The 17,104-nt window shown below is 47.2% G+C and overlaps 1 protein-coding gene across 1 annotated transcript in view; it reads right to left on the bottom strand.

Moving 5' to 3' along the window:
- The window catches only part of INTS1 (integrator complex subunit 1), an 86,694-nt gene that overhangs the window by 19,813 nt on the left and 49,777 nt on the right, over positions 1-17,104 (bottom strand). Inside the window, exons 27-35 of the mRNA XM_053365527.1 lie at positions 16,827-16,973; positions 15,677-15,775; positions 12,989-13,113; positions 10,551-10,805; positions 8,114-8,273; positions 6,370-6,510; positions 2,302-2,482; positions 2,063-2,186; positions 157-287 (exon numbers count right to left, since the gene is read on the bottom strand). Coding sequence (XP_053221502.1) covers positions 157-287; positions 2,063-2,186; positions 2,302-2,482; positions 6,370-6,510; positions 8,114-8,273; positions 10,551-10,805; positions 12,989-13,113; positions 15,677-15,775; positions 16,827-16,973 — 1,363 coding nt within the window. The remainder of the gene's footprint in view (positions 1-156; positions 288-2,062; positions 2,187-2,301; positions 2,483-6,369; positions 6,511-8,113; positions 8,274-10,550; positions 10,806-12,988; positions 13,114-15,676; positions 15,776-16,826; positions 16,974-17,104) is intronic.

Consider the following 17,104-nt stretch of genomic DNA (forward strand, 5'->3'; position numbering starts at 1 on the left):
GGCAAGGTTCTTCCACCTGAAATCTGTTTCCTCCCAACTGCATGCCTGTCCTCTCTCCCCTGGGCATAAGGAATCACGGCTGCAAGGCGGCTGCAGGAACCACCAGCCCATTTCAATGCCCAGGTGAAGGGTTGAAGAGGCTCTGGGTTGACCCACCTGTGCTCTCGGCTTTTGCCAAGCAGGATCTTGATGCAGCGGTGCAGCGTGGTCCAGCTGGACTGGTGAGTCAGGAGAGCCAAAAGGTATGGGCGGAAAGAGGGTGGCTCTGATTCCGAAGAGCCATTATCCTGAAAGGAAAAGGGGAAAGGTAACTATGGAGGGCTATGGGACTGAAGCCGGGATCTTCTGCTTGCAAGTCAGCTGCTTGGCTACTGAGCTACAAGGGAGTACTTGGGGCAGAGAGACGAAGACGAGGCAAAGCCACGGAGGGCGATGAAGGCAAAGGCAAGAAGCTTGCGCAGCTGTCAGGCTTTGGGGAATCGGATCCCTCCCCCGGTGGCAGTAAATAAGCAGATCAAACGAAAGGAGCATTCTTACCAGTTAGTTTCTTTAATAATCACAGCGAGAGACAACGGAATTCATATCTCTCTAGAAATGGTGTTGCTCCCAGTAAAGGTTTACCCCCTCTGTCCCCATTAATCTACATCATTCCTACGTCAGGGAATCTGAGCTTTGCGCTTTCTGTTCTATCACTCTCAGAGCCCGCCCAGTCTTAGGCGAAGGGGGGTCAGGAATGATTTCCAAGGGCACTGAATCTGCCGTCTGTCTCTCTCCTGGTGTTTCCTCTTCTAGCTGTTCCTCACCCAGTATTTCCCAGCTTTCCCCCTCTGGACTATGCCCCTCTGCAAACCACTTTTCTAAATCTATACTGCCCTTGGGAAGGTTCAGGAGAATGGGGGGGCGGCCATGCTTTTTAATATCTATATGAAGCCGCTGGGAGAGATCATCAGGGGGTTTGGACTGGGTGTTCATCAGTATGCAGATGACACCCAGCTCTACCTCTCCTTTAAATCAGAACCAGTGAAGGCGGTGAAGGTCCTGTGTGAGTGCCTGGACGCGGTTGGAGGATGGATGGCGGCTAACAGATTGAGGTTGAATCCTGACAAGACAGAAGTACTGTTTTTGGGGGACAGGGAGCGGGTTGGTGTGGGGGATTCCCTGGTCTTGAATGGGGTAACTGTGCCCCTGAAGGACCAGGTGCGCAGCCTGAGAGTCATTTTGGACTCACAGCTGTCCATGGAGGCGCAGGTTAACTCTGTGTCCAGGGCAGCTGTCTACCAGCTCCACCTGGTACGCAGGCTAAGACCCTACCTGCCTGCGAACTGTCTCGCCAGAGTGGTGCATGCTCTAGTTATCTCACGCTTGGACTACTGCAACGCGCTCTACGTGGGGCAACCTTTGAAGGTGACCCGGAAACTGCAATTAATCCAGAATGCGGCAGCTAGACTGGTGACTGGGAGTGGCCGCCGGGACCACATAACACCGGTTCTGAGAGATCTGCATTGGCTCCCAGTACGTTTCCGAGCACGATTCAAAGTGTTGGTGCTGACCTTTAAAGCCCTAAACAGCCTCGGTCCTGTATACCTGAAGGAGCGTCTCCACCCCCATCGTTCAGCCCGGACACTGAGATCCAGCGCCGAGGGCCTTCTGGCGGTTCCCTCATTGCGAGAAGTGAGGCTACAGGGAACCAGACAAAGGGCCTTCTCGGTAGTGGCGCCCGCCCTGTGGAACGCCCTCCCATCAGATGTCAAAGAGATAAATAATTACCTGACATTCAGAGGACATCTTAAGGCAGCCCTGTTCAGGGAAGTTTTTAATATGTAACGCTGTACTGTTTTTAACACTGATTGGGAGCCGCCCAGAGTGGCTGGGAAGACTCAGCCAGATGGGCGGGGTATAAATAATAAATTATTATTATTATTATTATCCTCAGTCCAGCCCCTGACAGCAGCTCTGGATATGGGAAGGAAGCCCCCACTAGGATCTCTTCAGCAATTTCAGCTCTTGGGAGCTGGAGATGCCACCTGACGTCACAGGTACACCAGGCTTGATGGCGCCTCACCTTATTCCAGGAGAAGAGCAGCCTTTGCTGGAGATCTGGGCAGTTGCTGATCACTTCAGGGTCCAGTATCTCCAGCCAGTCGATGAACAGGCCAGAGGAAGGCCCCAGCTGGCAGGTTTCGGCACTGGCGGGCGAAAACGAGGAAGGAGACATTGAAAAATACCGGCAAGAAAGGCAGCCGGCTGAGCCTGTCAAGGTCTTGAAGAGGACAGAGGGCACCTGCCCAGCCAGCAGCTCACCTGCAGTTCTCGGTTTCTTTCTTCACGGGGGTCTCTTCTTTGTCCTGGAGCAGCAGCGAGCTCACCACAGAAATGGGTCCCGTGGCAGGGAAGCAGGATGGCATCTCCATGGTAACCGAGAAGAGGGAAGCCAGCAGCTCCTCCAGGTACGGCGAGTGTGTTTCTGTCAGGCCTCGAAGGACTGGCAGAATGGAGGGAAAGGACAGAAGCCAGTTAAGAAACTGAGCGGAAGCCAAGAAAAACAAAGAATTTATTTATGTATGCTACAACAGCGGCAAGAGTCTTGATAGCACAAGGATGGAAGAATGAGGAAATCCCAACGAAAGAACAGTGGCAAGAAAAATTGATGAGTTATGCAGAACTGGCTAAATTGACATACAAACTGCGGGACAAGGACAACTGTGACTTTAAGGAAGAAGGGGAACTTTTAACAAATTATTTAAAAAGACAACAAAATGAACTGGACTCCTTGGCAGGTTTTGAATAAACATACACAAATTTATTGGTTGATAACGTGATAGATAGACAATGCAAGGATATATATAATTTTATAATTATATGAGAATAATATGTGCAGAGAAATCAGAGAGAGGAGCTGGTGGGTGGGGGAGGGAGGGAGGGATGGAAGGGGGGAGCAGGAAAAAGGGGGAAAATAATGTATGTGATTATATGATTTGATAATTTGTTATGTTGAAATTGCTTAATAAAAATATTTTTTTTAAAAAGAAACTGAGCGGAAGCATGGGCAGAGAAAAAGGTGGCCTAGGACCCTCGTACCTACGGGACCGCCTCTCCTAGTTTGCCCCACAGAGAAACTTACGGTCTTCAAATAAAAACATCTTGAAGGTTCCAGGCCACAGAGAAGTTAGGCTGGCCTCAACTAGAGCCAGGGCTTTTTCGGCTGTGGCTCCAACCTGGTGGAACGCTCTGTCACAAGAGACAAGGGCCCTGCGGGACTTGACATCTTTCCGCAGGGCCTGCAAGACAGAGCTGTTCCACCAGGCCTTTGGCCAGGGCACAGCCTGACTCCCTCCCTCGGCAATCTTCGCGGAGCTCTGGCCCAATGGCTGCCAGTGGCTTGAATTTAATTAATTTTATAATGAATGATTTTAGAGTGTTGTGTTGTACTTTTGTATTGTTTTATTGTTGTTAGCCGCCCTGAGCCCGGCTTCGGCTGGGGAGGGCGGGATATAAATAAAATTTATTATTATTATTATTATTATTATTATTATTATTATCTCCCAGGACTTGGATTAAAACCTTTCCACTAAATGCCCTTCAGGGCAGAGGCTGGGAACCTGAGGATCTCTCCAGACTCTGCCGGACTACAGCTCCCATCATCCCTTGCTGACTGGGGGCTGATGGGAGTCGGAGTCCAGCAGCATCTAGAGCAGCGGTTCTCAACCTGTGGGTCCCCAGATGTTGCTGGGCTACAACTCCCATCATCCCTGAGGTCTGGCCTTGCTAGCTAGGGGTGATGGGAGTTGTAGTTCAACAACATCTGGGGACCCACAGGTTGAGAAAGGCTGATCTAGAGCGTGACCTGTTCCCGAAGCTGTGCCATGGATGGAGGCAAACGAAGACAGAAAAACAAGGAGTAGGAACCGCAGGAGGTGCACAGGAGAATCTTAGCTAGAACTAGCTAGGGAAGGCAGGAAACGGACTGAGCGAGGACAGGAAGTAGCTGCACACGCCTTGACTCTCAGCACCTCATGCATTGGGTGCCAAGCAATGGCGGCCTTTGGGCTCTCCGATTTCAGCGGCGCTCCGTGCGACACTAAAATCCCCACTGCCTCTCGCGCTCCGTTCTACAGCATTGCTGTGGCGTTCCTGCAGCTGGTTCTGAATGTGATGTATTTTAACTATCATTTTTAACAAGTTTTTTTAAAAAAAAAAGTATTTTCAATGCAATTGCACCTCACACTTAACTTGCGTGATTTCAACCTTGCAAGGCTGGCTGGTTGAAATCGTACAAATTAAATGCATGCAAGGTTTTCCCGGTGCAAAAAAGAGCTTTTAAGCGCTTGAATTTGCTTTCTGGGCAAGGCCCTCCAGGGTCACCTGTTCTGCAAGCCTGGAGACAGTCGTGCGAGATCTTGCGAGAGATCTCACAGAAACTCAAGACGGCCCTGTGAGATCTCATGAGAACACCCCAGAGCTGTAAGGATGCCCATGCTGCGGCGGTTCCAAGAGGGCAGCTCAAGTATGCACAGTTTCGCCCTGGAACGATACCGTATTTTTCGCTCTATAGGACGCACTGGGCCATAGGACGCACCTTGTTTTAGAGGGGAAGAACAAGAAAAAAAATCTCCCCCTCTCTGCTCAGCGCCCCTTCAGCGAAGTGGCAGGAAAAACGGAGCCCCTTCCATTTCTCCTCCCGCTTCGCTGAAGGGACACTGCGCAGCTCTCCCTCTCTGCTGAAGCCAGGAGAGTCTTGCTCTCCTGGCTTCAGCAAAAGGAACCCAAAGCTTTCGGAGTGCAGCGCGAGTTCCCGCTGTGCTCTGAAGGCTTCAGGGATAGCCGCCTGAAGCCTCTAGAGTGCAGCGGGGGCTTTTGCTGAAGCCGGGAGAGCACCCGAAGCCTTCGGAGCGCAGCGGGAGCTCCCGCTGCACTCCAGAGGCTTCAGGTGGCTATCCCTGAAGCCTGGAGAGCGAGAGGGGTCGGTGCGCACCAACCCCTCTCGCTCTCCAGGCTTCAGCGAAAGCAACGCAAAGTCTCCGGAGTGCGGGGGGAGCGCTCCCTCTGCGCTTCGGAGGCTTCACGTTGCTATCGCTGAAGCCAAGGAGCCTGCATTCGCTCCATAGGAAGCACACACAGTTCCCCTTAATTTTTGGAGGGGAAAAGGTGCGTCCTATAGAGCGAAAAATACGGTAATTCATATGTGGTGGGGTTGCGAGGAAATAAAGAAGTTTTGGGGAATAATACACAAGGAACTTAAGAAAATGCTAAAAAAAAACCTTGATAAAAAATCCCGAAGCTTATCTGTTAGGGTTGGTGGGCAAAGACATACCACATATGAAAAAAACAATCTTTTTATATGCAACAACAGCTGCTAGGGTAGTGATTGCTACTAAATGGAAATGTCAGGACACACCAACAAAGGAAGAGTGGATTTGTAAATATACACAAGTATATAGAATTGGCAAAATTAACTTCAATTATAAGATATCAATCTAATCAAAAGTTAAGAATGGAGTGGAAGTATTTCAAAGATTACAGTGGTACCTCAGGTTAAGTACTTAATTCGTTCCGGAGGTCTGTTCTTAACCTGAAACTGTTCTTAACCTGAAGCACCACTTTAGCTAATGGGGCCCCCGCTGCCGCCACATGATTTCTGTTCTCATCCTGAAGCAAAGTTCTTAACCCGGGGTACTATTTCTGGGTTAGCGGAGTCTGTAACCTGAAGCGTATGTAACCCGAGGTACCACTGTATATGTCAAAATATTGTTCTAAAAATGACATGTTAATAGGCTTAGAATAAAAAATGTAAGCAATGACAAAACCAATAAAGAAAGAAGGAAAAATCAGAATTTAACAAAAATAATTTATTATAGAATGCAAGGGAAAAAAGGTAGAAAGAAATACAAAGAAGTGGAATTGCTGTGGAGGGAAGTAGGGTGGTGGGTTTCATAATTAAGTGTATAATTATGCAGCTGTTGTAATTTAAATATTATATTTTATGTGAGGGAATCATTGGAAATTTTGGTTATTATGTATATATATTAAGTTTCAATGAAGATCTTTGAAAATTTAATAAAGAAGTATGCACAGTTTTGCATATAGGCCAAACCCTCACATCTGAACCTGTGCGTAAGATACTAATAGTATTCTAATAGTGCATTTTGTAGTGCCGTTTCTAAATGCTGGAAGCTGCCTTGAATCCCAACCGAGAAGAGAGGCAGGACATAATTGCACCAAACGACGCATAATTGCTGGAGGAAAGAGTCAGCCCTCGCCTGGCCCCTAACTCCCATTTCCCAGCTGCCGGTGGAGAAGAAGAGGAGCAGGAGAGCAGTTGGCGCTGCTTCATCTGTGATCGGAGGAAGGAGGAAGGGAGACAGGTCTTACCTTTGCTGACCAGCTCAGGCTCCACGTTATACTTCTCCCCAGACTTCAAGGTGGTGATGATGGCGCAGACCGTCGGGCCGATGACGTCGGTGTCCCGGCGGAAAGCCAGAGCCTCGGCGAGGTGCAGGAATCCACCGCGGACTGCCAGGGAGAAGAGAGGAAATAAAGGATGGCTCAGGAGCCAGGCTCAGTGGTTGCGCAGGCACTTTGACTACAGACAGGCCCGAGTTCGATTCCTACCACCTTCTGTTACAAGGTCACAGCTGATGGGAAAGGCCTGAGCCTGATAAACTTGGAGAGCTGGCGCAAGTTGGAGGAACCAGTTCTGAGTTAAGTATGGGGCCTCCCGTGACCATGAATGGAAGCTGTGTGTAAAGGGAATTGGGGTTGCTTGTGCGTAAAGGGTGCTGCAGCTCTAGGCAACGTTGCCTGGCTAAACCTTTCCCTGGCTGGACAGCCCTTTCTCCATGGCTGTGTCAGTCACTGGCAGAATCCGTCAGTGGGCATTTTCTGAACTTCTTCCAGCATAAAAATTCTTTCACCCCAAGTCTCCGCCTAGCCTCTCTGCGCGGAAGTCTCCTGCGCAGAGTGGGCGTGCCCAACAGAGGTCCTGGGCTCTCCCCGTTGCTCTCTGTGGAAGAGTCTCGGAGCCCTCCCTCCGCAGTCTCCCCTTGCTTCCTGGTGTCCCTCCTATTTCCTTCCTCAAAGGAAGCTGGCTCTCTCTCCCTGCTGGTCCCTTTTCCTGCATCGTTAGGGAGCCTTACCTCCACTCTAGGCTCCGATGGCAGTTCCCTGACACTGTGGTTACTGCAGGATGCCGCAGCACAATTGCTAGCAGCAGTGAGACCAGGTTGGATAAAAATCAATGATTTTAAAAAATAAATAAAATTTTAAAAATCAGATTTTTAAAATTTAAACTGGATTTTTTTTAAAATTTAAATCAGATTTTTTTTAAAAAAAATTTAAATTGGATTTTTAAAATAAAATACTTTTGGAGGAAAAATATTTCTAAAGATAGTTTAGAAAGTTACATTATAGTCCACAGGCTAAAAGGATTTGTTTCAAGTTTTTCATGTCTAAGGTTTTTGTTTTTTAAAAAAATTGTTTAACCACATCAGTTAACAAACATGGATACATATGCTATAATGTTATTGTTTTAGTTAAATAAATCGTTTAAATTGTTATTGAGGAAATGATCATTTTTCTCCTTCCAATAAAGTACCGCGGAAAAGTTGTCCAAATATAAACAGTAAACCTATTAAACCTCACCATGATTTCATAATTATCTGTCAAAGCATTTCTAATAGTATAATCAAATCAGTAATTTTTGATATAACTGTAAAAATTACTCTGAAATTTTATTATTCCAAACAGGAAACCTTCATCTGGTTGTAAATATTAAGATTATACCAGCAAGAGTGAGTCTTTCTGTAAAAAAAAGAGATTTAATTCAAGTCTTACTGACTAGTGATTTAAATCAAGTCTTACTGGCTAGCGATTTAAATCAATTTGATTTAAATCAAATCCACCCTGCTGTGGAGTATTATAATGTATTTTCCTAGCATGGAGGAAGCTAGGCGTCTGTTTGTATAGATGCCTTTCTGCCTCAAATCAAATCCACCCTGAGTGAGAGCCTGTCAGCTTTACAGGGTGGCATAAGCCCCAAGGAAAGTGCCTGCCCCAAGCAGCCTGCAGTGGCAAGTCGTCCCCCCCCCCCCCCGGCATCCCAAACCGCCCCTCTTACCGTCATTGATCCGGTGTCTGGAGGAATACTGGACAGCAAAGGATTTGAGCTGGGTCCGCAGAGGCCCTTCCTCCACAGCTGGATTCTCCAGCCACTGCAACATCTGCATGAGGACTTTGAAAAACAGCGAGGAGAAGGTGGTGTCCTGGGGGACAGAACGCTGGAGAAGGGAAGAGGTGGGATTACAGGCAGAACACAAAGCGAAGGGACGAGGCAAGAGAACAGCAGACCAGAGGAGCTTACATTTCCCCCTGCTAGGTCGCCAGGGTGGTCTTGAAGCCAGGGCTACCAGAAGGCTAACTGGAGCCTTCACCTTTGGCACCACAAATGCTTGGTAGGGTGGCATGCGGGAAATTAATAGATTAATTAATATGAAATAACAACCACCTGGTTGTTTGTATGTGCCAGACTCCAGTTACCCACACAGATCATAGATTAATAGCTAGGGCTGGGCGATATATTGATATATCATCCAAAACCGGTCTGAAGTCCACAATGTGATATCGGTTTCATAATTTTTGACCAGGCAATGTATCACGAATCATGATGTATGTTAGGGCTGAGCGATGTCTGGCTTTCAACGTTGTGATACACCACCGGCTGAACATTGTGATATACGAATATATCATGATGTCTGAAACAAGGATGGAACTATGTAGAGGTGAACGGGGTCATGTCCTGACAACAGCTACTACGCAGGGGTCTAAAATGGAGACTTTTAAAACTTACCTTTAACATATTATTACAACTGTTATTTTGTAGTAGAGCAACAGGGGCAGAAGGAATAATGAAAGAAGCAACGACTGGCTTCACGATTTTTAACAGCACACGAACACACATCGTGATTCGCGATATACCGCCGTGTTGAATATTATGAAACTGTTTCCTTGATGAAATCGATTTTTGACAGTGCATTGAGACATTGCCCAGCCCTAATGTGTGTGTGTGTGTGTGTACTATGTAAAAATCACAATGCAGGAAAAACCGTGCAGCTAGCCAATGCCTCTATATAGCGCCATCCTTATTTCCGACATCATGTTATTTGAGTATATTGTGATATTTAGCTGGCGATATATCGTGATGCTGAAAACCAGATATTATTGCCCAGCCCTAATCGCAGAATTCAGACCACGAGGGTCATCTGGCCCAACGCCCTGCAAGGCAGGAATCTTTTGCCCAACGTGGGACTCGAACACACAACCCTGAGATTAAGAGCCTCATGCTCTGCCAACTGAGCTACCCTCAATAAACACACGAGACATAACCGGCTATGTTCTTAGATAAATAAGGTATGCTTTCTGGAATACTGGCCTTGTTTCGTCGTCCTGGGCTTCATCAGTAGTTAAAGCACGAAGTAATGCAAATTAATACAATTATCATGATCTCACACATTTACAGCAAAAATAATATCAAACAATAAATAACTGTACATACAATATAATAATAATAATAATAATAATAATAATAATAATAATAATAATAATAATTTATTATTTATACCCCGCCCATCTGGCTGGGCCTCCCCAGCCACTCTGGGCGGCTTCCATAAAAACCAAAAATACAGTAAAATATCACACGTTAAAAACTTCCCTGAACAGGGCTGCCTTAAGATGTCTTCTGAATGTCAGGTAGTTGTTTATCTCTTTGACATCTGCTGGAAGGGCGTTCCACAGGGCGGGCGCCACTACCGAGAAGGCCCTCTGCCTGGTTCCCTGTAGCTTTGCTTCTCGCAATGAGGGAACCGCCAGAAGGCCCTCGGCGCTGGACCTCAGCGTCCGGGCAGAATGATGGGGGTGGAGACGCTCCTTCAGGTATACTGGACCGAGGCCGTTTAGGGCTTTAAAGGTCAGCACCAACACTTTGAATTGTGCTCGGAAACGTACTGGGAGCCAATGTAGGTCTTTCAAGACCGGTGTTATATGGTCTCGGTGGCCGCCCCCAGTCACCAGTCTAGCTGCCGCATTCTGGATTAGTTGTAATTTCCGAGTCACCTTCAAAGGTAGCCCCACGTAGAGCGCATTGCAGTAGTCCAAGCGGGAGATAACCAGAGCATGCACCACTCTGGCGAGACAGTCCGCAGGCATGTATTTTGTGGAAGTGTAACAACCTTTCATGTGGATTGTTTGGACTTTATGAACAGACAGGTGGAATAGACGCCACTACACGGATGGACCTTATGCATGAATTGACTAGAAAATGATCTGATCCGCTGGGTCTTCTGCTTTGTTCGTTTGTTGAACTTTATGAGTTACTTCTGTTGAAATTTGATACAATGAATAGCATACCTTATTTATCTAAGAACACAGCTGGTTACGTCTCGTGTGTTTATTGAGGATGCTTTACGTGACCACAGGTTTGTTTGTTGTTGTTTTGTAACTGAGCTACCCTGGCAGCCTCGGATGACAACCTGGGCCCCTCCACCCACAGACGTCCTCACCTGACACTGGAACAGCAGGCGCATGAGCGGACAAGACGCAACGTGGTTCCGGTGCATCGCCATCACCAGCGCCCCGCCATGGGGAGAGTTCAGCAGGGCCGCCACCGCCTGCAGGAGTTTCACCGCGGTCCCTGGCGTGGCGTCGTTTCCCTGGCGGAGCCGGGCCAGCTCCTGCCCCAGTGCCTGCTGCAGAGCCAAGGAAAGGGGGCGCGGGTTCGAGTTCTGCCAGCGGGCATCTGGAGTCAACGGAAAAAGCTGCCCGAGGCGCGAAAAAGGAGGCGTCAGATGTGACAGGAATTTTATGGTCTTAGATATATGGTAATGTTCATAAGTGTACCAACCAAGCACATACATAGGTCAGCACAGGTAGGCCAACCTGGAACCATTTTGATTCCTAAACTGACCAAATCTTTTCTCTGCAAGGTCAAAATGGAAAAGCCTCCCCACTGTCTTTTCCTTCACAAATCCTGTCTTAAGGGTATGTCTGTGTTTGAATAGGGTGTGAGCCTGTGACATGGCCCAGGAACTAAGTATTTATCATTACAAAAGACTGGCCAGGCTACCCAGGAAATCCAATCAAGTAACCTGCCAGATAAACAACAACAGGAGAAAAACACTATTAAAATTTCTGTTGTAGACCACCTTTTCTGTGATGTAGGTGTGATGTATCTTAGGGGTGGTCTTAGGTTACACCCCTTCTGTGATGCATGTATGATGTTTCTGGTAGTGGTCTTGATCTACAGTGTGGCAATTTCAAAAGTCTTTATAAGGCCTTGCACACCATTTTTCTAGGTCCCTCCTCCCTCCTGCAAGTGAGGGGAGCACCCTGTTGCAACAGTTCAATAAAGGCCAAGCCTACAGGCTGCTGTTTTGCTCCAAGATATCCTGGTTGGTGTCTTTGTTTTTTGTCCAAGGGAGCCCTCGGATTTTTCCGTTAACACAGAAAAGCGAGGGAGCTGCATTTGCTTCCAGACTAGGAAAAACATGGGTTTCCAGGTTTCTGCATTTTAAAAGCAACACAGAGCATTAAAGGAGCAGGTGTTTGCTTCCTTTTCTCCCAGTCACAATGCTGGGGTTTCTGCAGATCTCGGTGCAGTGGGAAAGGCCAAAGAGGAAAAAAAGGAAGCATGGAGTTTCGGGGCAAGGGACCCACTGGGAAGGGGCTGGTTGTAAGAAGGAAATTGGGAGGGCCCAAAAGGTTTTTTCAAACCCAAAGCCCCATCTGCCCATGGCATTTGCTGCCTCAAAGTCTGCCCTCCATACCCATCTGCAATTAAGCAGGCAATGAGGGCCTTCTCAGTGGTGGCCTTGCAACTGTAGAACTCCCTTTCCATGGAAGCCTGCCTGGCCCATCTTTGTTCTCCCTTTTGTGCCAGATAAAAAATGTTCCATTTTTTTAAAAAAAAAAACCTGCCTGGGCCGTTGCGAAGGTCTGGTCCCCACCCCGTTTTTTTAATACCAGATTTTCAGCAGTTGCCATTTGTTACTGCGGTCTTACAGAATCTATCACCTGTTGTCTTTCACTGCCTTATGGCATCTGTCGCTCTGAGAGGCAAGGCTGAAGAACAGCTAATAAAGGTTTCAACGAAGGAACAAAAATGGAGTGATGGGGAATCATGGGATGGATGTGTGTGTGTGCGTGAGAGAGAGAGAGAACCGGCATGTTGACAGGAATATGTTTACTCAGAAACTGGGTTTAGATATTTGTGGCCTCTTTCAGAGTATGGGAAGCCTTAGACCTGTCTCTTAAATGCACGGGTGCATTTTAAGGTTTTAACATTTTGTGCTGTTTTGTAAGTCATTGCGGGTCACTTTTTGTGAAAGAAAACGGACTAATAACTGCAATAAATAAGCAAAACAATAATTCTGTGGTGGAGACTGCCTGCAGTTTCGCCAGAGAGAGATGGACAGTGTAGAAGAACATGCAAAGCAGCCTAAGAAACAAAGTGGGGTTGGGGGTGTTAGAATTCCTCCTCCATGACTGCAGTCATGGGATTGTTGTCTATCACATGACAGTATATGTTTTGACTCCACAAAGTGGGAAGTGACGGAGACAGGATGTTTGTGTTGCTGTGTTCTGTGAAGTGGGACTATTGTCCTTTGTTCTTTTTCTCTTTGCTGTCTGATGGTAGAGAGAGAGGGAGCCATGTTGCAGTGCTCCGTGTGTGTTTATATGTAAATAAAGTAGATTAGCCAAAATGCTGAGTTGCTGAGGTCTGTTATGCAAGCTGCGAAGACCTGTGGATCCCTAAGTGTGCTGATGTCTGTAGGCCTTGGTCGCTGTGATGTTTGGGCAGAAGAAAGCTCTCGAACAAAAGACCAGGAGGGAGAGAACATGCCAGTCGGACATGCCAGTGTGTCCTTGCCAGGGTCCTACTCGAGTGTAGGACAAGCTCCTGACAGGGGGTTTGGGTGGGGGTAAGGATCAGGGTCCCTACCTGAAGGAGGATGCCTGCCAAGTCATCGTCTGGACCGAGAACTCGGATCTGGGCCAAAGCGCGGATCCTGCCCTGCCCTTGTGGAGTCTCCAGGCTGCTTTTGGGTCGCGGAGAATCATCGCTGTCTGAAGAGAAGATAATGGGGAAATCTTGAGAGTGGGGCTTTTTCAAGAACCTGTCAGGGACCGTGCGGATGAGGGCGGCACTGAGCAGGAATGGTGGGAGCACCCCCCCTCCCCCTGATCAGGATCCTGAATCTTCCCAGGAGCAGTGGGACAGTATAGATTTGGAACAATGGTTTGCAGAGTGACATAGTTCAGAAAACAGTTGGGAAGAACCAGGGAGCGAACAGTTAGGCGAAGGAGAACTGGGGGGGGGGGGGGAGGAGAGAGAGAGAGTGTGTTAACAGACTCAGTGTTGCTGGAAAGCCTACATCTGATCAGCCCAAGGTCAAGGAGGGCAGATAAGATGGCAACACAGAAAGCACAGTGGTTGCAAGATCAGGTTGCAATAATAATAATAATAATAATAATAATAATAATAATAATAATAATAATAATATTTTATTTATACCCCACCCTTCCCTGTTCAAAAACCGGGCTCAGGGCGGCTAACAACAAATTTAAAGCACTTTAAAACACTTAATTATAAAAGCAGTATAAAATGCATTATAAAAACATGAATAACAATAAAATTCAAAAATCAATTAGATAATCCCCAGGGCTAGCTGGCTGAATTGGTCCTACTTGGGCCAGCGAGGAGGCCGGGGGAGAATTAGCTGTGGGGTCTCAGAGCGGGTGATCTTCATAAAAGGGGAGGGGGAGGGAAAAGAAGGGAAATAAAAGATCAGGCTGAATTCAAATTAAAGGCCAGGCGGAATAGATCTGTCTTACAGGCCTGACAAAAGGAGGGCCTGCAAGACATGGAAGTGACATGGGTGACTAAGGGGGAAGTGGGTAGAACCCTTAATTGGGAGCACCTTCATTCCAATGGAATGGATGTTTTGTTCTCTCGCTGTGTTCATTAAAATCTCTAACTGGTAAGAAGAATAAGAAGAGTTTGGATTTGATATCCCGCCTTTCACTCCCTTTAAGGAGTCTCAAAATGGCTAACATTCTCCTTTCCCTTCCTCCCCCACAACAAACACTCTGTGAGGTGAGTGGGGCTGAGAGACTTCAGAGAAGTGTGACTAGCCCCAGGTAACCCAGCAGCTGCATGTGGAGGAGTGGAGATGCGAACCCAGTTCCCCAGATTACGAGTCCACCACTCTTAACCACTACACCACACTGGCTCTCAAGAGACTCCTTTCGCTTTGTTCTGCTTATCTACTGCCAAAGGTTTGTGGGGGGGGGGGGGAGTCAAGTTCCTAGAGCCTGACAGAACCCTGCTGGGACCTAATTTAGAGCCCTGTGCTAGGGGCATGGAGTGCTTCACAGAATCATAGAGTTGGGAAGGGACTATTACGATATTCTATTCCACCTTAACAGATGTATGGAAGTGTTGTATGTCACATGTCTGTTTACATTCCAGCACGGCTTGCTGGGAACTTCCGTTGTGTGTATAGCTTTTGCTTATGCTGCTTGCTTGGACACAAAGGGGAGAAGACATGTTTTTCCCTTTGTCCTGATGCTGAATAAAATGCCTGCAAATACACTTTACACAGCCTCTATCTGCCCTTCTGTTGCGAAGAGTTCTCTTCTCTGCTGGCTTGCGTGCTCAGCTTCTGAAGGTTTCTGAAGCTCAAGTCTCAGTTACATGCTGACCTGAGGACCGGAGATTGCCCGGCTGCCGGCCGGTGGGCTGGAGCCAGCTGGGGGCCTGCCAATTGCCCCTGTTTCCTCGGACGCATCCCAACAGGGACCACGAGGGTCATCAAGTCTAAGCCCCAGCAATGTAGGAATCTTTTGCCCAAGGTGGGGCTCAAACCCTTGGCCCTGAGATTAAGAGCTTCATGGTCTACCAACTGAGCTGTCCCAAGTCAACCCTGCTCCAGTCTGGATTATTGTCATCCGAAACCTGGAAAATGACTCTGCTTGAAAAAAAATCTCACATAAGCCCAAGGTGCTTGAGGTCACTCCCTTGCTATTTTGTCTACTTTTATTTTTCTATATAAACACTGTGGCTCAGGAGCATCAGGTCCCACAGGTCGACGAGTGTGTCTGGACTTAGCACAGGTATCTGGGTATCTGAAGAAGTGTGCATGCACACGAAAGCTTATACCAAGAACAAACTTAGTTGGTCTCTAATTTTTTTATATTATTATTTTTTATATTATATATTTGGATTTAGCACAGTTCAAGGTTACTTTTTCATCTTTCTTTTCGATGTAAAAAAAATTGTGGTTGCTTTGGTTCAGACCATGGAGCCCTTCTGTAATCACAGACCACACCCTCTTGGAGTGCTTTGTTATTGACTCAGTTAAGTCCTATATTTCTTTATTGGCAATTGCAAAAACTGGCTGTTTTAAAACAATTTTTTGTTTCATTTCTGTAAGCCACCTGTTGCCACTAAAATCCAATTTTTAAAAATGTGGGGAGAGAGGAAATAAACCGCTGGAACTTCGCCACACAGTGAAGGGAATTTTGTCATACTCTGCTGCCGCAGTTTATGCAAGCAGCTTTGAGGTTACTTTGTGACAGAAAGTGGCATGTAAGAGCATGCAGAACGAACGAACGAACGAACGAATACCTCGGCGAGATGGGATAGAAGCGGTGAGCAGCGAGTGGAATGTCTGCCCGCCAGTAGCTCCTCTCTCATGCTGGACCTCCACCAGGTGAGCCATGTAATCTGAAAGAGAACAAATCGCCAAAAAGGGAAAAAACAGGGACAGTGGATAGTGTTGTTATACAGTTCAATCCCTAGGGGGCACTAGAGTTAATTGTATATGGGTGGAGTTAGGGAATTGCTTGTGCGGAAAAGATCAAATGCTGGGAATCGCAAGTGGGAAGATCGCTGCTGAGCTCAGGTTCTGCTTGTGAGCTTTCCCATATGCTTCTGGCTGGCCGCGTTCAGCACCCTTAACAAACTACAGCTCCCAGAATTCCTTGGGGGAAGCCATGACTGTTCCAAGTGCGATCATAGCACTTTAAATGTTTGGTGTGGGTGTGGTCTGAATGTAACAGAAAGTGTTCCATGGAAAACTAAAACACAGGGAAAATGTCCTCCCCTGCTTAATGTTGCAAGGAAGAGCTGGTGGGTGTGATGCTTTTTAGATGCCGCTGGGAACTCCAGCTCCCATCAACCCTTGCTAACAAAGCAGGGAATGATGGTAGTTGAAGCCAAAAACATCTGGAAGGCAGAAGGTTGGGAAGATTATGATACACACAAACAATAATATGACCCATGTTCAGAAGGTTGATGCTGAATAATAAGAACAATAATAAAATCAATATACAGTCATACTTTGGGTTACAGACACTTCGGGTTGTGCAATTTCAGGTTGCACATTGCGCCAAACCTGGAAGTACCGGAAATGGTTACTTCTGGGTTTCGGCGCTTGCGCATGTGCAGAAGTGCTAAATCACGCTTTGCGCATGCGCAGAAGTGCCAAATCATGACCCACGCGTGCGCTGCAAGTTGTGAATGCGGTGGGTTGCAAACGTGCTTCCCGCACGGATCACGTTCGCAACCTGAGCGTCCACTGTACAATAATTCAATATAAGAGTTTTTTTCTTTCTTATGTTTTTTCTTCCCCTCACTTTTCCTCCTTTTTCCTGTATCACTTAGTGTTTTTATCACTGATTCCACGCCCCAATATAAACCCCAATATAAAAAGTAAAAAGATAGAGCTTGAGGGGATCCTCCCCCCGCCCACTGCCGCAGCCCTGAGTTCCCTTACTTTTGTCCATGATATTCTGCTCCAGAGTCTGAGGGTCGTGGGAGACAGCCTGGTCCAGGTACTGCAGGAGCTTGCTCATGCTGGAGACGGGGATGCCAAAGGACTGGACAAACAGCAGCAGCTGCTGAGGCTCCAGGTCTTGCAGAGCTGGGACAAAACACCCCCCAAGTCAGAACCTGCTCGCTCCAAGTTCCTTGCGAACCCACAAAAATCACATTACACAGAGCCTTATGTGCATGGCCAATTGTGTCACAGATAACACAACAGGTGCCTCTCTT

Source organism: Podarcis raffonei, chromosome 14 (assembly GCF_027172205.1).
Source record: "Podarcis raffonei isolate rPodRaf1 chromosome 14, rPodRaf1.pri, whole genome shotgun sequence".
NCBI lineage: Eukaryota > Metazoa > Chordata > Lepidosauria > Squamata > Lacertidae > Podarcis > Podarcis raffonei.